This window comes from Sorex araneus, chromosome 5 (genome assembly GCF_027595985.1).
Source record: "Sorex araneus isolate mSorAra2 chromosome 5, mSorAra2.pri, whole genome shotgun sequence".
Classification (NCBI taxonomy): domain Eukaryota; kingdom Metazoa; phylum Chordata; class Mammalia; order Eulipotyphla; family Soricidae; genus Sorex; species Sorex araneus.
This window is the reverse complement of record NC_073306.1, coordinates 40,141,478-40,166,898: the sequence shown is the minus strand read 5'-3', so window position 1 is coordinate 40,166,898 and position 25,421 is coordinate 40,141,478. Positions and strand designations below refer to the sequence as shown.

Below are 25,421 nucleotides of genomic sequence, written 5' to 3'. Positions count from 1 at the left end.
CTCTGCCTCGGGGCGGGGGGGGGGGGGGCCTGGGGTGCGGGACACAAGGCCCCTCACAGTCCCGTGCGAAGGCACGAGCCCCCACCACCTCTGGGGAAGGAGAGGGAACTCCCTGGGGCCGGGGAGGGCGAGCACCCACCCTGGGGCACCTGCCCGTGTGGATGCTGACAGAGGGACTTGGGGACAGTCAGGGCTGAACCCACACGAGCCCTGGCTGGCAGCCGCTCTCCTGCCCGGGGGGCCAGAGGCAGGCCTCTCGTCCCCACCCCGGACACAGTCCTGGCAGTGCCACACCAGCTTCCCGCTCGCTCAGGCCCCTCTTCCTTCCCCCTTGGAGGGACTGACTCTCTGGGGACCCACCGTCCGATGCCGAGGGAGCTGGAAGAGTTCCAGCCAAAACTGAGGGCAGCCAGGCCCCCTTCTCGGGGAGATGGAGGGGGGCCCTCAGGTCTCCTTAGTCCAGCAGAGTCCAGGACCCCCAAGGGGCCTCCCAGGCTGTCAGGGATGGGGTGCAACCCACCCCCACGCCACTGCTCGGACATCTGGGGGACTCAGGCCAGCCTCTCCCAGCCACCCTGCGCCCCGTGCAGGAAGGAACCAGCGGGGCCTCCTTGGGCCCAGACCTAAGCGCCTCTGTCCAGCTCCGACCTGGTGGTTTCCTTTACATGGAGGTGCTTGTCACTGGAGAGTTCTCGAGACCACCGGAGGTGGCGGCGGCGGGGGCATTGTCAGTGCCGCCCGGGCTATGTGGGGCAGAGCAGGAAGCCCGAGAAGGAGGAGTGGATGTACTCTGTGGAGTAGAGGCCGTTGGCCTGGTCCGAGGGCATCTGCACCCAGACCTGGTCGTTGGGCCGCAGCTGCAGCACGGCGCCGCCTGACGCCTGGTCCAGGTAGCCCTTCTTGTACTCGTCGTAGGTGTAGGTGGCCGGCACGTTGTTCTTGTACAGCGCCACCCACACGCTGGTGCCCTTGACGTGCACGTGGTAGGCGAAGTAGTAGACGCCGCCCACGGGGCAGGTGAAGATGCCTGTGGCCGGGTTGTAGCCGCTGTGGCCATTGTAGAGCGTCCGGTCGAACTTGACCGGCATGCCCGAGGCAGGGAAGGGCGAGGTGAGCACCGCTGTGAAGGCCGGCGTGGCCTGGGCCGACAGCTCCCCCAGCCCCAGGTGCGGCTTGCCCCCCTTGCCCAGCACCGCCCCCTCCACGCCGCTGTCGGGCAGGTGCAGGCCCGCGATGCCCGTCTCATCCAAGGCCCCGGGGGCGCCCGGGGGGCCGGGAGGCCCGGGAGGCCCGGGAGGGCCCGTGAGTCCAGGGGAACCGGGGACCCCAGGGGGCCCTGTAGGCCCAGTCACGCCAGGCTCACCCACTGTCCCCTCTCCGGGGGCCCCTGGCAGGCCTGGCTCCCCTTTCAGGCCAGGCAAGCCCTGGGGCCCGATCGGGCCAGCTGGGCCCTGGAGTCCTGGGATTCCTGAGGGGCCCCTCAGGCCAGGCTGCCCGGGGAGCCCCAGCTCACCCTTCTGCCCCAGGGCACCTGCCACCCCGGGGCCCCCAGGGCGGCCGATGGAACCCGGCTCCCCCTTGGGCCCAGCTGGTCCAGGGGGTCCATGGGCCCCCGGGAGCCCCCTTTCTCCTGGGACCCCAGGTTTCCCAGCCAGGCCACTCGGTCCCTGGTCACCTCGAATGCCAGGCACTCCTGGAGCTCCTCCGGGCCCTGACTCCCCCTTAGGTCCAGGGGGCCCCCGTCTCCCGGGGAGCCCTGCAGACCCTGGAAGGCCAGGAGGCCCCCCGAGGCCCTGTGGGCCCTGTTCCCCGGGCTCCCCATCCTCCCCCGGCTCCCCCCTGTCCCCCAAGAGCCCTGGGACCCCCGCGGGGCCCCTGTCTCCCTTAGGGCCGGGCAGCCCAGGGACCCCATAGCCAGCAGGGCCCATCAGGCCAGGGGGGCCCCGGGGCCCAGGTTCGCCTTTCGCCCCTACCAGGCCTTGTGGACCTGGCACCCCTGCTGCCCCTGGCACCCCGATTCCATTCACCCCAGGGGCCCCTTTGGGGCCCAAAGCTCCTGGTTCCCCTCTGGGCCCTGGTAGCCCAGGGGGTCCAGACTCACCCTTGTCTCCAGGGGCCCCAGGAAGCCCGTCCAGACCAGGTCTGCCCAAGCCAGCAGGGCCAGGAAGCCCAGGGGGCCCAGGGGCGCCCCCCTGCCCTGGGGCCCCCGGCAGCCCCGGCTGGCCCACCCCCTTATCTCCCTTGAGGCCTCGACCCCCTGGAGGTCCCGGGTCACCCTGGGGCCCCGGCTCCCCTCCAAACCCAGGGGGCCCTGGCACCCCCTGGGGGCCTGGTTTCCCAGGGACAGCGATGCCTGAGGGCCCAGGAAGGCCAGGTGGCCCGGGGGGCCCCCGGAGGCCCTGGTCCCCTCGGCTGCCCGGCTCCCCCCGCAGCCCCGGCTGCCCCGGTGGCCCGGTCTTGCCTGGGAGCCCTGGGGGACCAGCTTTGCCCATCCGGGAGAAGCCAGGGGGCCCGGCAGGACCAGGCTGCCCATGTAGCCCTGGCTTCCCCGTGCCTGGTTTTCCTGGGAAGCCAGGTGGGCCTGGGGGCCCCCGAGGGCCAGGCTGCCCCGGGGGGCCGGGTTCTCCTTTCAGGTCCATCGGCAGCATCGGCAGAGGCATTTCTGAGAGAGAAAGAGAGAGCAGTCAGTGTCCTGGTGGTGGGGACAGAGACCAGCCACTGCACTCCCATAGGAGGCGGAGGCCAGGGGTGGACAGTGGTCTTCTTGGGGGTCTCCACACCCAGCCTCCCCAGCCTGCCAGAGTTTCAGTCCGGCACACGTGTGTGGACTGGCCACCAGGGGGCACCGCAGCCGATCCCCCCACACACACCCCTCCCACCACACACCCTCTGTCCCTTTCCGCCCTGAAGGCTGGGAGCCTGAGTCAGCATCAGGAAGGAGAGAAGGAAAACCCGGCGGGGGAGGGGGGCCAGGGGAGTGTAAAGGGGAGGGGCGGGTGCTCACCCAGGTACTGGCCCTTGCCCTCGCGGAACGGGGGCCCCACAGGCCCCTTGAGCATGGGCTGCACGTACTTCACAGGCGCGTAGCCCGCCGCCCGGCCGGCCCCTCCGCCAGTGGCTGTCCGAGGCCTGCAGCCCAGCAAGAGCAGCAGCAACGGGGGCAGGGGAGCCAGAGCCCCCCGCATGGTGTCCGAGGGTGTGCTGCGGGGAGAGGGAGAGGGGCATGAAGCTGGCTCCGGGGTGGAGCGGAGGGGGCTCAGGGGGTGCCTGCTGGCGAGCTCTGCAGGGCTGTGGGGCTGCCCGTCATGCCCTCAGCCTCCTCTGCAGGCCGCCCGTGGCTCTTCCTCCGCACCACCAGCTCAAGGGGCTCCCTCCCCTGGACCACAGCCTCTCTCCACCCCAGCCAGTCCCTGCAGCCCCCCTCCAGCCCTGGCATACCCCCCTGAAAGCCGTCCCTGGCGCTGTGCCCCATTCTACCTAGATCTACAAGGCCGCACTGCCCACACACTCCTTTCATCTTCCAGTAGGTGGCGGTGTTGTCACCATCACTCTGACCTCAGTCCTGCTGATGCTCATGGCGTGGGGCGATGCCCCCACTGCCTCCAGGTCTCAGTCCAGGTACCTCATGTGGCATTCACGCTTTATTTGGGGGCACTCAGGCAATGCTGAGGAAGTCCAGGTGACCCTCCCAGCAGTTCTCAGCCAACTGGGCCAGAGAAGTGGCGCTCCTCCATGCTGGGGCCACCCAGGGCCACCCAGGGCAGGGCACCAGGCCTCCAGCCGCACCTGGGGCTGCTCAGGAGCCAAGTGGTGCCCGGGAATCAAACAGGGCTCAGGGACCAGAGCGACTGTACAGCGAGCAGGGCGCTTGCCTTACACGCAGCCAACCTGCGTTTGGTCCCCAGCACCCTTAGTGGTCTCCTGAGCACACCAAGAGTGATTCCAGAGCACAGAGTCAGGAGTCACCCCTGAGCATTGCTGGGTGTGGCTCACAAACCAAAGAGAGAGAGAGGGAGGAGGAGGAGCGGGGAGGAAGGTGGGTGGGTGGGATGGAGGGAGGGAAGGACAAGTGGGGTTGGACTCATACAAAGTCTTAATCTCTGCACCAGCTCTCTGACCCCACCAAGGCCTTTTTTTTTTAATGTTTTCCCCAGTGGTGCTCAGCGCTTCTTCCTGGCTGGACACTCAGGGATCAATCCTGATGGGCTCAGGGGTGCCAGGCATGGAACCTGTGTTGGCTGCATGCAAGGAAGGTGCCCTCCCACTGCACTATGGCTCCGGCCCCCTCAAGGCCCCTTGAGCCTGCTCTGTGTCTGCGTCTCCAGCCACATCACCCGTCACTCCTTGCTCTGCTCACACACACACCACGCCCAGAAACCCAGAACTCCTTTCAGATCCCTGACACCAGCAGCTGCACACCTGTGACAGACCCCCTTCAGCACAGCCTCCGGGGCCTGGGCAGTTGGCACCCTTTCAGAGTCTACACAGTGAACCCCGTCTTCCTGTGTGGCCTCCCTCACCTGGTGCTGCTGTTGCATCTAGCTCAAGAACAAGACCTGTGAGTGAGTCTGACCAGCCAGCCCAGATCACCAGCTGGAGGAGGTCCAGTGGGCAGTCCAGAAGGTAACTGTGAGCCTCAGTTACCTTCTCTGTAAAATGGGCTTGCACATGCACAAACAAATGTATATGTGCACTGTCCATCACAGATTTCTAACAGGCAGAAAGCGGAATGACACAAGGGGACATCCGCTTAGAAAGTATGTGTATTGTCTGCAGTGCCAAGGAGCCTCCTAGGTAAGAAGCAACAATGACCGTTTGATCAAGGCTATACCACAGGTAACTCTTGGAAACCCTGTGCTGAGAAGCCCAACACCAAACCACAGCAGAGGGACAGGAAGCTAGCTCATGTTTCACGGATACAAGGCCTGGGACTCAGGCCCCCACACCACAAAAAGGACAAAACAGGAGCCAGAGCAATAGCATAGCGGGTAGGGCGTTTGCCTTGCACGCAGCTGATCCAGGTTCGATCCCCAGCATCCCATATGGTCCCCCGAGCACCTCCAGGAATAATTCCTGAGTGCAGAGCCAGGAGTAACCCCTGAGCATCGATGGGTGTGACCCAAAAAGCAAAAAAAAAAAAGAAAACAAAAGGACAAAACAAAACTTACTCTAGGGGCTGGAGCGATAGCACACTGGGTAGGGCATTTGCCTTGCACTCGCCGACCCAGGTTTAATTCCCAGCATCCCATATGGTCCCCTGAGCACTACCAGGAGTAATTCCTGAGTGCATGAGCCAGGAGTAAGCCCTGAGCACTGCTGGGTGTGACCCAAAAAGAAAAAAAAAGAAAACTTATTCTAGAATCCTATTTAAATGCATGAAGTGGGGGCTGGAGCGATAGCACAGCAGGTAGGGCATTTGCCTTGCACACAGCCGACCCAGGTTCGAATCCCTGGAGGCCCGTACAGGGTTTCAGCAGAGGACAGTGGTCTGATGGCTGCACAGCTGTGTGAATACAGGAACCGGGGCTGGGGGGTGGAGGAACGCTCGGCAGGCTGAAGGCCCAGGCTCAGTCCCCAGAACCACATGATCCAACAACAAGGCCAGGAGTGAACCTCCCCACCGCCCCAGTACCAACCTCGTGCACTGCAGAGTGCAGCCCCCAAATGAGAACAAAGCCACCACTGCAGGCTGGAGATAGGGCTCACGTGTGAGACACGCTCACACGAGGAAACGCCAAAAAGTGTTTGTGTGAAAATGGGAACCAGAGAGAGCACCGCGGGCAGGGTGCTCACCTTGCATGAGGCTGACCTGGGTTAGATCCCCACCAGGAAGGAAACACTCCTCTGACATCACTCCCAGCAGTGCTGTAGGGGCATAAGTGAAGCCAGGGACTGAACCAGGCTCAGCCATGTGCAGGGCAAGCACCTTAGCCTCTGTACTGTCTCTCAGGCCCTGAAGACATCGTTTTTAAAAGCCTGGACTAGAGTCGGAGTACAGCAGGTAAGGCACTTGCCTTGCACGCAGCTGACCCACGTTTAATCCCTAGTATCCCATATGATCCCCGAGACCGCCAGGAGTGATTTCCAAGTGCAGAGCCAAGAGTAACCCCTGAGCATTGCTGGGGATGACCCCCACCCAAAATTTTTCTAATTAAAAAAAGCCTGGGGCTGGAGCGATAGCACAGCGGGTAGGGCGTTTGCCTTGCATGCGGCCGACCTGGGTTCCATTCCCAGAATCCCATATGGTCCCCCGAGCACCGCCAAGAGTAATTCCTGAGTGCAGAGCCAGGAGCAACCCTGTGCATCACCGGGTGTGACCCAAAAAGCAATAAAAATAAAAGCCTGAAATAACAGTGGCCTCTCAGGAGACAACACCTGCCTCGTGGTGGGCACCACCCATGTTCAGGTGTTCTGTTTTGTGGGAGGGGGTGGCCATGCAGTGCTCAGGGGGTCCCTCAGGTGGTGCTTGGCTCAGCTGTAGAAGTGGCACAGTCAATACTGCTCAGGCATGTCTGTGCTGGGGACCCCCAGGACATCCCCACAGTGATCAGTGGTCACCAGGGCTATCGCTGGCAGTGCTGGGGAGCGGGTTTAGCTCAGAACCTAACTTAGACATGCCAGGTCCTGCCTCTGACTCCAGGGGGCTGTGGCTGTGCTGTGGGGGACAGAGGCACATTATATTGTCATGAGCCGAGTCTGGAGCTGCAGCCGAGGTTCCTCCGAGCCGCGTGAAGCTGTGCAGGAAAGGAGCTGGGGCTCCAGAGGAGATGTTGACGATGCCAGCCTGGCTCCAGGCTGTGAACCAAAGCTCTGCCATCATCCTGGAGCCACAGGACAGTTTCCTAGACCCCAGCAGAGTCTGGCCAGCTAACTCCGGAGGGTCTCAGGTGCCAAGCTTCTCAGCCCCCCCCCCCCGCCAGTCATAAGCAATCATTGCCCTGTTTAAATGTAGTTTTTTTTTGGGGGGGGGGCTTTTTTGGGTCACATCTGGCAATGCACAGGGGCCGCTCCTGGCTCTGCACTCAGAAATTACCCCTGGTGGTGCTCAGGGGACCATATGGGATGCTGGGAATCGAACCCGGGTCGGCCGTGTGCAAGGCAAACGCCCTACCCGCTGTGCTATCGCTCCAGCCCCTAAATGTAGTTGTTTTGTCTTGAGTTTTCTCTGGGGTGGGGGGTCACACCCAGCAGTGCTCAGGGCTTACTCCTGGCTTTGTTCTCAGGTATCACTTCTGGTCGGGCTCAGGGGACCGTATGGGGTGCCGGGGACTGAACCAGGGCTGGTTAAGTGAAGGCAAGCGCCCTGTCGTACTGTGGCACCTGCTTCTACATTTGCTGAGCCTGGGACGTGGCTCTGGCTTTGCCAGCACAAGTCCAGGTCTGGTCCCCAGCACTGCAGAGGGTCCAAGCACCAACAGGAGCGGCACCCCCATCTGTCCCCCAAGGGGACCAAGAATAACTCCTGAGCACAGCTGGATATTTGCCCTCTCCCCGCCCCAGAAAAAGAAAATTGTTCATTGTTTTTGTTTTTTGAGCCACAGCAGCCGATGCTCATGGCTACTCCAGGTGGCGCAGAGCCGGGGACTGAGCTGGGCCTCCCCCGCCGAGCACAGCAGGCTTCCCAGCCCAAGAAAAACAAAGTTGATTGCGATTATGTTTTGTTGCTGTGAGGGTCATTCCCAGCAGTGCGGGGGTGGGGAGCATGAGGTCCTAGAGTTGAATCCAGGACACATGCTCTGTCTCTTGAGCCGCATCCTCGGCCTCACTGTCCCCTTCTACACACGCAGAATTAAGAGGACAGACAGACGCTTTGCACAGGAGCCGGGACTGGCCCTGTGAGAGGCGCCCTCAGTGGGGCTCCCAGGACTGCGGCCTTGGCGGGCCGGAGGAGAGGGCGGGGACGCTGTGTTTTCCACATCTCGGATCCACAAAGACATGCTCCCAGGACAGATTGGGGTGCCAGGGGTTGGAGCAGTTCTGTTAATACCTGAGCTCACCTTATTCCATCTTTACTTGCAGTTGATCATGTAATCTATGGAAAGTCCCATGCAATCTGGGCAGGAGAGGGATAGCCCAGTGGGTAGGGCACTTGCCTTGCACACAGCCAACCCTGGTTCAATCCACAGCACCTTATCATGTCCCGGGAGCCCGGTCAGGAGTGACCCCAGAACTCAGAGCCAGGAGTGGACCTTGAGCACCACAGGATGCAGCCCTAACCCTCTCCCCACAAAAAAAAAAAAAAGAAAAATGAAAAAAGGAGAAAAGGAAAATCCATTGAAATCTACAAGAGTCACTGGGACTGAGATGCTTTTCAAGAAGATCCCACATGGCACGTGCAGATGAGAAGCCACCACACAGCCACTAGACCCCTAGGCCCAAGAGCTGAGGACTGGGCCAGCAGGGATGGTCATTCGGCCCTTGAAGGGGAGGTGGGCACTGTCAGCCTGCTGGAGGGCTGCAGAGAGTCAGGGTGACCCGAGGGGACTGCTGCTCCCACCATCACGGTCCAGGCTCCCTGGGGGTCTTGGAGCACCCGCCCCCTCACTCCTGAGGCTCTCTGGCCCCCTCCCTCTGCTGCCCCCTGCTGGCGGGTACCCCTCGCTGTTCTCCCTCTAGGCATCAGCTTCTGTACCTGCCATGTGTCCCCTGGCCTAAGCCCCTCCCTTCCTGGCCAGCACTCAGACACCATCAACCATGAGGCTTTCATTTTTAGTTTTGTGGGGAGGGAGGGTTCTGTTGAGTGCTCAGGGCTGACTTCCGACTCCACGCTGAGAGGAAGAGACCATATGGGATCCACACGGTCTGCATGCGCTCCTGCATGCAATGCATAGGCTCCGCCCATGAGCTCTCTGGCCTCAGGTCAGTGTCTGATGAACTCAGTTCACCGTCTAAAGATCACGTCAGCCATGGACCTGGTGGCATGAGAATGGGATACAAGGGAATAAAGTATTATGTACATGGACCGGCGGGACGCTGGTGGAATCTCGAGCCGGGGCCGATACCAGCACACTACTTTTGGTTCCAGAAACTGCAGACTTTCTACCAGACTATCAACTAAGCCAGAGCCCCACGCCGGCTGATGACGGGAAATAACCATCTTTTCCGGTTTTTTTTCCTTTGTCAGGCAGCGTGGTGAATACTAAACAGGTGTGAACTCGGTGGCGCGGGACGAGGGGGGAAAAAATAGAAAAGTTATGTAACAAACAACGGGACTTAATATCTTTACATTCTCAGCAATGGAGAACTATCAAGTGATTCCTTGACAATAGGACTGTCTTTTTCCTTTTGGCGGGAAACCCCAGCAACAATAGCGAGTTATGTGTTGAAACATAGAATGTAACCAAGATAAAGCATAAACGAAGTGAAACATCAATTACAAGGGCGGGGAGGGGGGGCGGGAGGGGGCGGGAGGTTTACTGGGGTGGTTGGTGATGGAATAGGGGCACTGGTGAAGGGAAGGGTGTTTGAGTATTGTATAATTGACATAATCCTGAGAACTACGTAACCCTCCACATGGTGATTCAATAAAATTTTAAAAAATGAAAAACCTCCAAATAAAATCTATTTATTTCAAAAATAAATAAATAAATAAAGATCACGTCAGTACCTCGCTCCGTCCCTCAGATACACCATATGGGTCAGAAGCTCCTGAGGGCCAGAATGGGAGGAAAACAGACAGGCCAGAGCAAGCCATTTCTCTGCTCCTGGGGAATGGGGCAAGGACTCTGAAGGTCCAGTCTGGCTCTGCTGTGTGGCCTCCGACAAGTAGTCACCCTCTCTGGTGACCTCTGAGGAAGGCAGGCAAGAGTGAGAGCAGCTGGGCAGGGGCTGGGCTGGCAGGGCCAGAAGGCGGGGTGCGCACGGAGACGCTGATTCAGGGGGCTGAGTGGTGGCGGCAGCGTGGTAGACACAGTGTTTGGACAGCTGCAAGTCCTTACCGGGGATTTCCCCCCTTTTTCAACAAATCCCCGTAAAACAGCATTTTGTCCAAGTCAGCGTTTTGTGGCTGCTCGGCCTCCTCCCAGCGGCCAGGGAGGCTGACTGGGCGCGGGTGGTGCTCTGGGGTCTTTCAGACCAAGGGGGGAGGAAGCGCTGGCGTGGCCGTCAACGCTGCTTCTCCCCAGGGGAAGGAGCCTCAGTACCTCACAGCGTCCCGTGGGGGAAGGGGGGAAGTGCCTATTTCTAGGGTGCCGCTCGGGGTCCGGACCTACGGGAGCCCGAGTTGGGGGGGCCCAGACTCCTCGCAGACGGCGCTGGGGCGTGGCTGGACCAGGCTCCGCACAGGCTCCTGCCGCTCCAAGCCCCCTACCCCACCCCAGACTGGCGGCTGCAGGGAGCTCAGGCAGCCGCCAAACCGCAGGTATGCTGTGAGACGCTTCCTGTGGTGGAGACGGCTCTGCGGAACAGGAGCGGGGCCTCTCCTGATCCTCTGCCGGGCTCCTGACTCACAGCCCGCGGCACGGCAGGGCACGGTGCATGCGCGCGTGCGCACATACACACACACACACACACACACACACACACACACACACAGCAGGACACATCAAGGCAGGGCATGACACACACGGCAGGGCACAGCACAGCACAGTTGCACGCACACACACATACAGGGCAGGGCACATCAAGGCAGGGCATGGCACAGGCACACACACGCAGCAGGGCACATCACGCACACGCAGCGCACACATACACACACATGCACACACTTGGCAGGGCACATCAAGGCAGGGCATGACACACACACTGCAGGGCACAGCACAGCAGGGCAGAGCACGACACGCACACACACATACACACACACACACAGTAGGGCACATCAAGGCAAGACATGGCATGCACACAGGCACACATGCATGCGCACACACACACACACACACACAGGACAGGGCATGGCAAGGCAGCTCTCGCTCCCTCCCGCTCCTGCCCTTCCTCCCCGTCCCTCCCTTCCCCTCTCTTGATCTCTGTCTGGGGTCCCAGAGGGCGCAGCATCTCTCCATCTGGCGCCCCAATCAGCTCTCTTGGAGGTCCCCCAGGCCCTGGATTCTCATTCCTTCAGAGATGTTCTTGGGGAAGGAGGGCCCCCGCCAGGCGTGCCCTGTCCTGCGACCCTCCTGGCACAAGTCCCCATAGAGGCGCCTGGCACCTACTGCAGAGACCTCTCCTTCCGCCCTAAACAGCTCAGGAAGTTCTCTGAAGTCAGTGCTCAGTGCGCAGGGCTGCAGGAGTGATGGGTCCTGACAGGCCAGAGAGGGACTTCCCACCCCACCCACCACCACCCGTGGGGAGCCCCCGACTCCCCCACCCTCCTCCAACGTTCCTCAACATTCCTCAGCCAAGCATCTAGAAAAAATCGTGTCCCCTCCCTATCCCTCTGCTCCCCACCAAGCCCCCCAACCCACATTCCCATCTTCTCACACCAAACCCCCGGCCGGCGGCCAGGCGCTCTCTCTCCTGGACAGGATCCTCGGGCTTCTGGCTCTGCAGAGCCAGGCTTGCCTCGGGCCAGCCCAGGCCTCGTGGCTCCTCTCTGTGAAGGTTCCCGGCAGTCACCGTCGCAGGTTCATCCCTGCCATCACCTGGACTGTGCGTCCTTCCACCTGCTGCTACTGCCTCTCCCGCCTCCTGACTGCTCAAACACCCAGCCGGCCCCGCCCCGCCGCTCCCCACTGCACCCATGCCCAGGAGCCCCCACAACTCTCCTGAAGAGCCTGTCCTTTCGCCCTCGGGCCCCTGATCAGTCCCACAAAGCTCCCCCTGTTTCTGCCCCCTTACCCCTTCCTCCTCGCCTCCCTGCTGCAGCCCAGGGAATAGCACATCCCAGCCGCCCAGTCACGTTCGCCAAACTGCCTATCGTCCCCGTTAACCGTACAGCTGCTCTGGACCCCACACAGGGTGGGGTCCACCCCCAGATGCAGCTGATCACTGAGCTCAGCTCTGACCCTCCCCTGCTCTGGCTTCTGAGACCCGGGGGAGGCGCGGGGAGCAGCCTGCTGGGGCGCGGGGCGGGGGGCAGGAGCATGTGCCTCCCCCTTTCTGTCACCAAATCCAGGTGCTTTGGGCTGGCATCTCTCCTCTCTCCCAGTCACAGCATCTGAAGCCCCCTCCCCCAGTCTCTCCCTGCCCACCCCCTTTCTGAGCTCCAGTCTTACAAGACAGAGTTAGAATGAGACTCCGAATGCCTCGGAATTAAAGGTGCAGGTGTTGGGGCTGGAGTGATAGCACAGCGGGTAGGGCGTTTGCCTTGCACACAGCCAACCCGGGTTCGATCCCCGGCATCCCATATGGTCCCCCAAGCACGCCAGGAGTAATTCCTGAGTGCAAAGCCAGGAGTAACCCCTGTGCGTCGCCAGGTGTGACCCAAAAAGAAAAAAGAAAGGTGCAGGGGCCGGAGCGATAGCACAGCGGGTAGGGCGTTTGCCTTGCACACAGCCAACCCGGGTTCGATCCCCGGCATCCCATATGGTCCCCCAAGCACGCCAGGAGTAATTCCTGAGTGCAAAGCCAGGAGTAACCCCTGAGCATCGCTGGGTGTGACCCCCCAAAAAAAGCAAAAAAAAAAAAAAGTAAGGTGCAGGTGTGAGGAGCACTCTCCAACGGTCTGGGGTCTGAGAGTCAGACAGGAGGGGGGAGGGGCGAGCTACCGCTCTCAGGGCTTTGGGCAGGACAGGTGGCCCCCTAACCAGTCTCCCCACCAGGCTTCAGTTCCCCTGCGCCCCCTGCACCCCTGCGGAGACACTCAAACTTCAGGGGCTCAGCTTGAGAAGCAGCATTGAAAAGGGCAGGGAAATTGCAGCAGGCCCAGAAGGAGGGGTAACCCTGGGGAGAGCCCGCCCTGAGAGCCCTGGGTCTGGTGGGTCACGAACTAGAGGGACAAATAAGGACTGGGAATTTAAACATACACACACACACACACACACACACACACACACACACACACACTACTTCCTGGCAGGTTTTGAACAGAGGCTATGAACGTCACTTTAGAGGGGGAAATCCCTCGTTCCCTCATTTAGGAAATGAGGGGTGTCAACTGCATCCCTGAATCTAGACACCCCAAGCTGCTCCATGTCCCTCTGTGCCCACCCGCCCACCTCCATCTGCATGATCCCCATTGCCCAGATGACCCTCGCTAGCTTTCTCCTCCGGGCAAATATGTTACTCCTTGTTTAAGTCTGAACTCAAGGGGCTAAAGATACAGTCAGGTACTTGCCTTGGTTGAGGTTTGATCCCCAGCACCCCATATGGTCCCCTGGGCCCCATCAGCAGTGATCCCTGAGCACAGAGTCAGGAAGAAGCCCTCAGCATTGCCACACACACACACACACACAATTTTGAGGAGACTCAAAAAATGCCTCCTCCTCCAAGCGGCTCTCCCCACCTCTTGAAGACCAGGTAGCTCCCCCTAGCAGACAACAGCCCCTCTTCTGCGAACCTCACCTCACCTGACGGGGGCCTGCCCCAAAGTAGGTGCTTAGCCAGATGTTCCAACTCCAGGCCTCTGACAACTCTACCTCCCCCTCCAGCCAGACCTCACAGGGAAGCTTCTCGTGAGATCCCTACTTTGAGACCCCTTCTTCTCCGGGCTCTGCTCGAGGCCTCAGCTCCGAGCTGGAGGGGGGCTCAGGCTGGGCATCCCTCCCAGCTGGAGAACAGATCCTCTTCCCAGGAGCCCACCTCAACCCATTTCTGAGTCAGTCACCGCTCTCCTCGCCAGGAAGGTGCATCTCAGGACGAGGCGGGGGCTGTGGGCCGGGAGAGGCCCCACTGGGGCAGCCCAGGGCAGCAACACAGCAGGACACTCGGTTCTCCTTGGTGCCATCCCGGCTTCCCAGAACGTGCCTCAGACAGCTCGGGTTCCCCCCGCCCCAGCTCCCCCAGCCCCCGGCCCGGCCAGGCGGGGCCTCCTCCGCGCAGCCCATCCCTGGCCTTCTGGTTCGCATTTGCAGCCTTTTCCGGAGCGCCACCCGCCGCCCTCGGCTCCCACGTCTGCCAAGATTCCTGGGCCTTCACGGCTTCCCCGTGCGGTGGCGGAGCGGCCCGGCGGCAGCAGGAGAGGCTGGCTGGGCCGGGAGGGGGCCGGCGGGAGCGCGGCCAGGCCACTGCACCCGAGCAGGCCAAGCCCAGGCCGCGCCAAGGAGCCGGGCCGAGCAGTTCACAAATGAGAACAAGCTGCTTCCGAGCTGGGCCACGGTGCACAGCCCAGGCGGCAGGAGCTGCGGTCACCTGCAAGTCCAGCTTACCTGGCCGGGCAGAGGGGCCTCTGAAGGTCCCAGCAGAGGTGCGGCCTGAGGAGGAAGGAGACAGAGGGAGGGAGAAGTCAGCTTCCTGCCTCCTGTCCTGAGTTGCTCAGCTCAAGGCCAGGGGCTTCTGCCCGGGGACCAGGGACGGGAGCCGTGTGCCACACCCGCGGATGCCCTCTAGTCAATGCCCACGGGGTGCCTGCTGGTCGGGGCATATAGTTCTCAGTGCCCAGTCCCGCGGGAAAGCCTGTCTGGGCGCCTACTCCATGTCTGGCCCTGAGCTGGGGCGACCCCTTCCCAGAGTTAGGGTTTCTGCTTGGGACACACCTGCTGTCCAGCTGTCCTCAAGCCTGGCCTGGGGACACAGATTTCTGACATGCCACACACTCAGATACACATGTGCACCCACAGACATACACCTAAACATGTAATGTAGTCATACACAGACATGCCCATACACACACGCAGTCATGCACTCACAGACATGCACACACACATGCTTACACACTCACACACATGCACACATATAAACAAGTCATGCACTCACCGACATACAAGCTCAGTCATGCACACACATACATGCTCATACACTTGCTCACATACGCAGATATATATATACATGCTCATACACACATTCACGCGTTCACATACACACTCACATGTACACACAGATATACACATATGTAGTCACACAGACACATGCTCATATACACTCACATGCAGTCATGCACTCAGACATACTCACATATGCACACATACACGTTCACACTTGCTCACTCACAGACATACATGTTCACACACATGCACATACACAGAGACATATATGCACACTTGTAGTCATCCACTCACACAGACATACATGCTCATACACACTCACATGCAGTCATGCACTCACAGGATACACATTCACTAATGCACACACATACACACTCATATGCTTGTTCACACAGACATACACACTCACACTCACTCACTCACATAGACAGATTCGCACACACAAACATGCATACACGTAATCATGCACTCAGACATACATGTTCATACACGCACATAGTCACACACAGATACATAATTTACTCACAGGCATATACACAAACTCACACATACACATGTAGTCATAGACATACACTCTCACTCATATACCATCACATAGACATACATGCTCACACATTCACAAAGGCATACATGCTCACACACATGCACACACATACATATACAGACATATACACTCACACACGATATACACTCCCACACATACAAATGCATGTGCACACTCACACAAGATACACAGTCACTCACAGACATACACACATGCTCACATACTCACACATGGGCACACACATGTTCTCACACAGATACATGTGCTCACACACACACGTATACTCACACACTTACCTGCCCCCAATTAGCAGGAGACATTACATGATCTCTGGGCCCTAAGAGCATGTTGCCTTCCACTGTTTCCCCAGAAGGCTTCCTGGAGGAAGCAACAGTGAAGCTGGGTCCTTCATGAAGGCCTGTTTTGTGGCTGGGAGGAGTCTGAAGGGCAAAGAACAGGAGTTTCTGGCAGAAGGAAGCCAGAAGGGCAGAGAGGGCCCTGGGCGCGGGGATAAGCAGGGCTCATTCCCTTCGAGGAGCCCTGAGTGTGTCAGGCCTTTCTCTGGGCGCCAGTGGGGGCCACACAAGGTTGTCAAGTGAGGAGTGACGTGGCCAGACCACGGGAGAGCCGGCTCCCCACTTCTGCCTCAGTGCAGCCTGATGCCCTAGTTAAGGTCCCGTAGCTGAGGGGACTTGGGGGACCCGGGGCTGTGGTCCAGGCCCAGATGTGACTCCTGGTGGGTGTGGGGGAGGGGCAGCCCGGCTGGCACGGAGGCCTTGCTGACCGCGTCACTCTCTCCCCCAGCTGCTTGCTCGCCTCTGCCTGCCCCCATGGAAACTCTGACACCCCAGGCCTGTGTGTCTCTGTCCAAGCAGACAGCGGATCCCGGGGCCCCCTCCAGCTCCGCCGCCGCCCGGCCTCTGCCCCCGGCACTCTGCACACCGTGAGCCAGGCCGGCTCAGGAGATGATGCTCAGGGGACCCAGCCCGGCCCAAGGAGCCTGGACAGGGGGTGCTCGCAGCCCCGGTCAAGCCCAGCAACACCAGCCCTGCCCACACCCCACCACGAGGCACTGGGGAGCGAGCCGAAGCTTTGAAATATGAACATGAATTTACCGGGGTGTGACAGGGAGAGGTTATCTGTCCAGGCTCAAATGACAGAAGGGACCAGATATGAACAGGCTCCAGGGATAAAAATGATTTAATGATTATGGGAATTCTAGTGCCTATTAAAAAGAGAGAGAGAAAGAGAGAGAGAGAGAGAAAGAGAGAGAGAAAGAGAGAGAGAGAAGTGCCTGCCATAGAGGCGGGCGGGGAGGGAAACTGGGATCAGTGGTGGTGGGAAATGTACACTGGTGAAAAGACGGGTGTTGGAACATTATATGACTGAAACTCAGTCATGAACAACTTTATAACTGTGTACACCACTGTAATTCAATTTTTTTTTTTTTGCTTTTTGGGTCACACCTGGCAATGCACAGGGGTTACTCCTGGCTCTGCACTCAGGAATTACTCCTGGCAGTGCTCAGGGGACCATATGGGATGCTGGGGATTGAACCCGGGTCGGCCGCGTGCAAGGCAAACGCCCTACCCGCTGTGCTATCGCTCCAGCCCCTATAATTCAATTTTTTGATGAAAAATAAAAATCTCAAAAATTAAAACTGCTCTAAAAAGTTCATTAAAGAGTCCAGAGTGATAGTATAGAAGATAAGACATTTGCCTTGCACATGGCCGACCAGGTTCGACCCCCTGGCATCCTATATGGTCCCCCAAGAACTGCCAAGAGTAATTCCTGAGTGCAGAATCAGGGGATAACCCCTGAGCATCTCCGGGTAAGACCCAAAAGACAACAACTTAAATTTAAAAAAATTAAATAAAGTCTAGGGGCTGGAGAGATAGTATAGCAGGCAGGGCACTTGCTTTGCATGCAGCAGCCAACCCAGGTTCGATCCCCTGTAACCCATATGTTCCGCCCCCCCCCCCAGCCCATCAGGAGTGATCCCTGAAAGCAGAGCCAGGAGTAAGCTTCGAGCACCATTGGGTGTGGCTCAAAAACAAATTTAAAAGTTAACAAAAATCAATAAAATCTAGGGGCCACTGTAAAGCAGGTAGGGTGCTGGCCTTCCATGCTATCAACCCCAACACCCCAAAGGGTCCCTGAGCCCACCAGGAGTAATTCCTGAGCAGAGCCAAGAGTAAAGCCTGAGCACGAAGAAGAAGAAACAGGAGGAGGAGGAGGAGGAGGAAGAGGAAGAGGAAGGAAAAGGAGGAGGAGGAGGAGGTGGAGGAGGAGGAGGAGGAGGAGAAGGAGAAGGAGAAGGAGAAGGAGAAGGAGAAGGAGAAGGAGGAGAAGGAGAAGGAGAAGGAGAAGGAGAAAAGGGAGGGAAAAAATTAGATGAAGATCAACAAATGAACAAACTAATCGTACATGACAACTTTTGGTTGGGTGTTTTTGGTAGGATTTTGTTTGTTTGGCTCAGGGCTGACTCCTGGTGGAGTTGGCGGTCCCATATGGGATACCGAGGATAGAACCTGGGTCAGCTGCATGCAAAGTAAACGCCCTACCCGATGTCCTGTCTTTCCAGCCCAGCCCGCAAGGTTTGCGTTTTGTTTTGTTTTGTTTTGTTTTGGGGCCACACCCAGCTGAGAGGTCATTCCTGGTGGGGCTTGGTGGACCAAACATGCTGCCAAGGGTCAAACCCAAGTTGGGTGCATGTGAGGCAAATGCTATCGTTCTAGCCCCATGACCACTTTTTTTTATGGTCTGTTTGATTTTTAGGCCACACCCGGTGGTGGTCAGGGCTGACTCCTGGGTTTGTGCTCAGGGATCACTCTTGGTGGGCTCAGGGGACCGTATGTGGTGCCAAGGATCAAACCTGGGTTGACTGCATGCAAGGCAAGCACCTTAACCACTGTAGTATCTCTCCGGCCCCCACAGATAGTTATTGTTTGGTTGGTTGGTTTTTTAAAATTTTTAACTTTTGGGGTCATACCTGGAGGTACTCAGGGGTTACTTCTGGCTCTGCACTCAGGAGTTAGTCCTGGAGACGTTTGGGGGAACATATGGGATGCTGGGGATTGAACCTGGATCGGCCATGTGCAAGGCTAATGTCCTACCCACCATCACTCAGGCACCCACTGGTTGGTTTTTATTTATGGGCCACACCCAGTGATGCTCACAGGTTGCTTCTGGCTCTGCACTCAGAATCTATTTCTGGCAGTGCTCAGAGGATCTTATGGGATGCTGGGGATTGAACCTGGGTTGACCGTGCAAGGCAAATAACCTACCTGCTGACTATCACTTGGGTCCCATAGACCATTGTTTTTCCACCTGGGTGGAAAGGACAGGGGGTCAGGCAACTTTAAGAGGGACAGGGTCTCTGTTCTTGACATTTAAAGCACCTCCCAGGTTGACCCCCATCAACTCTTCTCACTCAAATTTGTGAAGTGGATTGCAAAGAGCCCAAGCTTTGGAACCGGCCATCTAGGTTCAAATTCAGCTTCTCTGGAGCTGTGACACTTAACCACTCTGTCCCTTGGTTTCTTCTTCTGCAAATAAGGGAAGATGAGGTGCCTACTAAACTGAGTGGTTGCGAGGATTAAGTGATATCATCACTGAGATGGCCCAGAACGGGGCCTTAGCACAGCAGAGGTACCAGAAATGTCACGACAGCTGGGAGGATGTTTGCCTGGCAGGGTGTTTGTCTGGGCCAGGGAGAAGGGTCAATCGGAGGATTTGTGTGCCCTTTGCAGGAGCCCTGGGTTCAGTTCCCAGTACCACATGGTCCCCAAACACCACCAGCAACGAGCTGCTAGCGGCCCCTTGGCACTACTCAAGGTTTTTGGGCCATACCTGGTAGTGCTTAGGGCTTACTTCTGACTGGGCTCAGGGATCACTGCGAGAGGGGATCAGGGGATCATTTAGGGGGCCAGGAATTGAACATGGGTCAGCTGCATGCAAGGCAAGTGCTTTTCTCACTACCTTATTTCTCCAGTCCCTCAAAAAAATATGTTTAATTTTTTGGGGTGGGGGATTGGACCACACCCAGCAATGCTCAAGGGTAACTTCAGGCTCTGCACGTGGGAATTACTCCTACGGGGCGGGGGGTGGGGGTGTTCAGGGGACCATATGGGATCCCAGGGATTGAACCTAGGTCAAGTCACATACAGAGCAAGTGGCCTACCCTCTGTACTAGCTCTCCAGCCCCCAAATTTAAAAATTGTTTAAAAGAGAGAGACCTCAAAGGGTTGAAGTGTGCATTTTGCATGCAGGAGGACCAGGTCCAGCCCAACACTTTATGGTCCCCTGAGCACCACCAGGACCAACCCCTAAGGACCACTGGGTGTGACCCCAAAGCCAAATTATAATAATAATGAAATAATGGCCTAGACTGGAAACGTGGCTCAAATAGTGAAGCCTCGGTCCCCAGCACAACACGTGAGGGTGGGGGACAGGGTGCCATGGTCCCCAGAGTGACAATAATAACTGTTCTTCGGGTCTCTAAATCCCCAGTACATCCTATGCACAAGACGTGCTCAAGGCATTATTTTACCCAACGTGCCCACAATCCTGTCACGGGAGACCTGAATGTCAAATGCTCAATCCTCTGGAAGGCTTTGGGGAGCCGTGGACGGTTGCCAGGAGGGACATGGTCAGGGCTGCGGCTGGCCAGGTCTGCATTTCTGTCACAGTCACCCATGATGCCAGGCTCTGTGGGAAGCTGTCCATCTTTCTTTTTACAGGGGATCACGGAAGGCCGGAGAGGGACGCCCTTCTCCGGAACTCCAGGGCCAGGAGACTCGGGGCCTGCGTACCTCCAAACGGCTGAACCCCTGGATGCGTGGGCTTGCAGGAGCCTGCCGTGCTTCTCCCCATGGTGCCCTCCACCCAAATGGCAACGGGGCCAGCAAAAGCGCGGAGTGAGTGGCCAGCTCCAGCACCCAGAGCCCCCACAGTTCTGCAGAATAGGAAGCCGAGGGCATGCCAGCAAGTGCCCAGACCCACTTTAAGCAGTGCACTGCTGCCAACCCCCACCCCCAGCTCCTTCCCTAATCTCCGGGGCCCCTACCCTGGTGACATTCCCTCCTTGCACAGAGCCCGCTGCCAGCTAAATCCCAGGCAGATGTGGGTGGGGCAGTCTGCACCCCTGCCCGCTGAGAGCTGGGGGCTCCTGGAGGTGGTTGGCCACAGCCTCAGGCCCACTTCCCTGCCCCAACTTTCCAAACTGAGATGCTGATGGCCAAGCTGGGAACACTGGGGGTGCAGCGGGGGACGGGGGGCCTCTCTAAGCTTCCTGCTTAAAATATCCTAGTGGCAGAGCCGGAGCGATAGTGCAGCGGGTAGGGTGCCTACCTGGCACATGGCCAACCCATGTTTGATTCCCAGCACTTCCTATGGTCCCCCAAACCCACTAGGAATGACCCCTGAGCTCAGAGGAGGCAGGAAGAAGCCCTGAGCACCATTAAGTGGGATCCAAAACTAAACAAAAACAAAAAACTTCCAGTGGGGGCTGGAGATTTAGCACAAGGCCAGGGTGCTCTGCCGGGGGTTGGCCCCAGGTTGATCCAGTCCAATTTATGGTTGGTTCCCAAGCCCCACTAGAAAGAGCCCTGAGCACAGAGGCAGGAGTAATCTCAAAGCGCCAATGTGTGTGACCCAAACTCCCCATCCCACAAAAAAATAAAACCACCCTAGCAAGGGCTGGGCTCAGAGGGCTGGAGTACTCGCCTTTACAGACCCAGGTTTCACCGCAGCACCACATGCCCCGAGGACTGCCAGGAACAAGCCAGGGATAGCCCCCAAACAAAAGCAAGCATCAGAAACCTTGGTGGGGAGTAGGGAAACGGCTCAAGTGGTAGGACACATGCCTGACACACACAAGGCCCGGGGTTGGATCCCTGGCACCGTTGGCTGTGGCCATGGGTGTGAGTTCCCACAACAATAATGACAAAAAAAAAAAAAAATCCGGTTAGTTGAAGAAACACTCTGGCAGCAGCTGCAGTGTCCGCCCAGCCCGGCCTCTCCCGAGCATGTGACCGCGCTCGCCCTGTCCAGCTGCTTCCCCAATAAAATGAGGACGCGCACCACTTCCTGGAGCCTTCGGGAGAGTAAACAAGCTGGTCTCACCGCAAACGGTGCCTGCAGAGAGCAGCCTCCACTCCTGTTCGAATCATCACCGCCCTGACACCTCCCCGAAGCTTCCTGATGCCCCACTGGACAGGGCGAGAAACTGAGGCACAGAAGGAGAAGTCATAGGCTCAAGTGCTCCCAGCCAACCAGGGGCAGCTGCCCAGAAGTTGGGCCCGCGCTGATCCACGGCAGACTGCTGAGGCGTGTGTTGTGTAGCGGGGCGGGGGGGCTCCGCACCCCCTGTGACCCCCCTTCTACCTGATCCTCAGGCGCTCCCCCGCCCTCGCCCGCCCGCCACTGCAGGAGGCCGCGCTGCATTCCCGGCTAAGCAGCCGGATTTGCTGTGCTGGGGAACTATGGAAAGAATGCTTGCCAGGAGCCCAGCCACGGTCGCCCGTCAGAGGGAGCCGGGCTGGGAGGCCCACGCGCGGCGGGCGGGACGGGCCAGACGGAAGGCGTTTCCGGTGCCCCTGTGCCGCCACAGGGGTGCTGTCCCGGACCCTCTCAGGACACAGGTCCCTCCACACCCCCACAGTCTCCTCCCTCTCAGGGACGGAATGAAGAGGAGGCGGGGGCGGGGGGGCACTCGCCTGCGGTCACACCGCAGACAGGGGCAGAGCCGATACCTCAGCAACGCACCCCTTCCTGCCAGAGGCGGCCCCTCACAAGGCCACCACAGGCTCCCAGAGACCAGGGCCCCCTCCTGCCCCCGTCCCCACTGGGCTGGGCTCTCTCTTGGCTTGGCTTTCCCGGGACTGAGTCTCTGCATTCCACACACACGCTCAACCCCGAAGCCCCCTTGGGCTGTGAAAATGGCTGCTACCCCACGGCCGTGAAGAAGGAGGCTTCTGTTCCCCCCCCCCAACCACACACAGGGGAGAGAGCTGAGGACAACAGGAAGGATGTGAGTGGCCTCTCTTCACAAACCTGATACCAGTTGGACCCCACCAAGGTGACATGTGGCAGGTTATACACCCATCTGGCCTCTACTTCCCCCTCTGTGAAATGGGCTAATGAGCCCAGCCTTGCTGCATCACACAAGGACTCAGTGGCACTGCAGGTAGGGCCTACATACCACAGGTGCCCAGCGTACTCTGGTCAGGGCCACCCCTGTCCCCCGGGGGAAGGAAGGTTGACATCAGAGAAGCACAGGGGAAGAGGGGCTCTCCCTCCACCCTCTTCCCTCCCTGATGCCCAACCAGAGGCCTGTGGCCCCAAGCCTCGGCCACTATGCTGCCGGCTGCTGTGCCACCCTGAGCAAGGTCTCCCCCGAGTGTCCAAACTCCCTGCCCTGAGACAGGCCAATGAAGCCAGCGCGACTCACCCCAGGGCACAAACCCTCTGCCACCCCTTTCTGCTCTCCAAGAGCCCAAACTCTCAGCCCAGACATGTGGGCTGGGCACCATCTCCTCCCAGTTCGAAACTTTCCAAGAATCCTAACAAACACTCCGCCCAGGGAAGGGTCACTGGAAGGTAACCCAGGTCTGAGTTACTCAGAGCCACTGTCCACCCCAGCCCGCCCTGGCAGTGTCCGGAGCACCCGGCAGGCTAGGGGTTGATTCCTCTCTGGAAGCTTGACCCCCCGGATAATTTCTGGGAACACACGCACATATATGACACAGGGCCACCCACAGCCAGCTCTGTACATGCCCCAGCCCTCCCAGACGCAAGGGTCACTCTCTGCCTCCCAGCCAGTCCTGGCCTGTCGCCCCTTCCCGGCAATTCGCTCCCTCTATGTTCCACTCTCACCCACAGCCGCCCGCCTCAGCTCCCACCACCTTCCTCCGACTCTGGCCAGCCTGCTCGGGGATTAAAGCGCTTGCCTTGCTCCCGCCCGAACCTAGCTCAATCCCGGCACCACAGCCCGGAGGGAGCATCACTGTCACCACTCAACCCCAGAGCACCCCTACACACAGCTGGGTGTGGCCCAAGCCCCCATACCCTATACCCCTTCCCTCTGGGGGGTTGTTTGTCTTCAGGGACCACTCCTGCTGGGCTCGGTGAACCATGTGGGATGCTGGGGACTGAACCCAGGTCTGACGTGTGCAAGGCAAACACCCTCCCCGCTGTGCTATCCCTCGGGCCCTCCCAGCTCATTTCTCCTGCCCCCTCAGGGGCTACATCCCTCTGTGCCTCACACCCCTCCACCCCCCGCGACAAGACTCTTGGACATTAGACCTCTGAGCAGTAGTGAGTCCATCCGCGGTCCTGCAGGGGGCCAGCTGTTACTCAGAGTCCCCCACTGCTGGCTGTGCTCCCCCAACCCACCCCTGCACCTATCAAGGCCCTCATTCTCCCTGGACACCCCCAGCCTGACTCAGCCCTTCCACCACACCCCCTGTCCCCGCACCCTGAGACAACTGCACCCCCACGAGAGGTGGCTATGCTTCTGCCAGTGCCCAGGGCTCCTCGGAAGCCTGTCAGGGCTCCGCAGTGGGCTGGGGGCTGACATGGTGGGAGCGAGGGGGCAGGGGCGGAGTGCCCAGGCCTCGGCCTCAGCTGTTGTGCTTGCCCATCCCCCTGCTCCCCGACTAATTTCCTTTCCTAGTCCTCATAGCCGGAGTGAACCCATGCCCACGCACGGGATGGACAGAGACGGTAGTGCGTGTGTCTGGGCGTGTGAGCCGTGTGGCCTCCTGCCGGTAAGAGTGGCCAGGTATGGGGGCCTGCCATATGTCTGCAGGTGTTCGGGTGTGTGCACGTGTGCGTGCAAGCCTTGCGCGTGTGCCTGGGCAAGTGTGTGATGTGTGTGCACGTGTGAGCCTCTTTGTGTGTGCAAGCCTTGTGTGTGCATGTGTGAGCACATTACGAGGTAGTCTGTGAGGCTGACAGGGAGCCCAGCTGGGTGTATGCTCGTTCCCACTGGAGGAACAGTGAGGGTGCATAAGTGTTCAGCGGGGCCTCCCCCACCCTGACTGAGGCAACCAACTCCCCAGGTGCCCCCCAGGCCCTCTCCTCCTCCCTAGAATGGATGGAGACGCCCCTCTAGTCCCTGCAGGGGCACCTCGGAGTGCCTCACCCCGCGTTCATCCCCACCCTTCACCCCTGGCAGCTCCCAGGCAGCTGCCTGAGCCATGGAGAGGCCTCGGGACTTTTGCAAGCGGCACAGAAGGCAGCAGTGGGGAGGCCAGTGCGCTGCCAGGCACCCAGAGGAGGCCACAGGCAAGTCTGCCCGAGGCTCTGCACATCTCCGGAGCACACACTGGCCAGCGCAGGGCAGTAACCAGGGAGCTGCTGTCCTCACATTCCACAGACACTGCCTCACTGGCTCACAGGGATACACGGATGGACACGCATACACACACACACACTTATGCACACACTAATGCACAGACACACACACGCGTGCGCACACATGCACACACACATGCACACACGCACATACACACATACACACATGCACACATGTACACATGCACACACTTGGGCCTCCCAACACCCCATTCAGCCTCTCCCTAGGGGGCTCCCAGGTCTCCAGCCCCAGAGCAGAGAGTTGGGGTGGAGGGGCTTTTCTGAGAACTTCTGACCTCCCTCTGAGGCCCTGCCACAGGCCCTTGGGGTCTGCCAGCCACTGGCAAAGCCGTTTCTCAGGTCAGTCTCCAACTGGGGGGTGCAGCCAGGTGCCCTGACATGGAAGGGACCCCCGGCAATTGGAGCAGGGCCTGGAAGGCCGGCAAAGCAGCCCGGCAGAGGTGGGGCACGGGGTGGGCGACACGGCGGGCTCCTCCTGCTGTCGCCCCCTCCCTCCCACTCCTCTCCCGCACCCTGGAAGGAAGCTGGGTCGCCCGGCGGTGCCCCCTTTGCAGGTGGCAGCTGAGGGGACCGGCTCTTTCTCCCGCTGGGGGCTTCCTCGACGGCCTTGCGCGCCCACCCCCGGCCCGGGCGCCCCTGCCCGCCTCCCGCCGTTACCTGCAGGCGCGGCGCCGTCCGGCCCGGGGCTCCGCGTCGCTCTG

At 59.3% G+C, this 25,421-nt stretch overlaps 2 protein-coding genes across 6 annotated transcripts in view; one reads left to right on the top strand and one right to left on the bottom strand.

The window, feature by feature from the left end:
- The window catches only part of ADPRS (ADP-ribosylserine hydrolase), a 16,547-nt gene extending 7,174 nt beyond the window's left edge, over positions 1 to 9,373 (top strand). For 2 of the 4 annotated variants that reach the window (XM_055139635.1, XM_055139634.1), the window contains one exon: positions 4,155 to 6,340. The gene's annotated coding sequence lies outside the window, so the exon portion shown is untranslated. Of the gene's footprint in view, positions 1 to 4,154; positions 6,341 to 8,019 lie in introns of those variants that run through there. The other 2 variants (XM_055139636.1, XM_004614328.3) reach the window with 2 other exon arrangements.
- COL8A2 (collagen type VIII alpha 2 chain) lies at positions 17 to 25,421 on the bottom strand. Of its 2 annotated transcripts, XM_055139632.1 has the most exons (4): positions 25,378 to 25,407; positions 14,241 to 14,285; positions 3,005 to 3,201; positions 17 to 2,662 (listed from the first exon to the last, which is right to left on the bottom strand). In XM_055139632.1, exons 3-4 carry the CDS (start codon positions 3,183 to 3,185, stop codon positions 744 to 746), a joined length of 2,100 nt encoding a protein of 699 aa, XP_054995607.1. In that variant the 5' UTR covers positions 3,186 to 3,201; positions 14,241 to 14,285; positions 25,378 to 25,407; the 3' UTR covers positions 17 to 743. The 2 variants fall into 2 exon arrangements, with proteins under 2 accessions (XP_054995607.1, XP_054995608.1); XM_055139633.1 differs by lacking the exon at positions 14,241 to 14,285 and having other exon boundaries at positions 25,378 to 25,421.

Coding starts and splice junctions, on each gene's coding strand:
- COL8A2 (XM_055139633.1), bottom strand. CDS start 3,185: ATGCGGGGGGCTCTGGCTCCCCTGCCCCCGTTGCTGCTGCTCTTGCTG. Junction 2,663..3,004: donor GGGCAAGGGCCAGTACCTGG/GTGAGCACCCGC, acceptor TTTCTCTCTCAG/AAATGCCTCTGCCGATGCTG.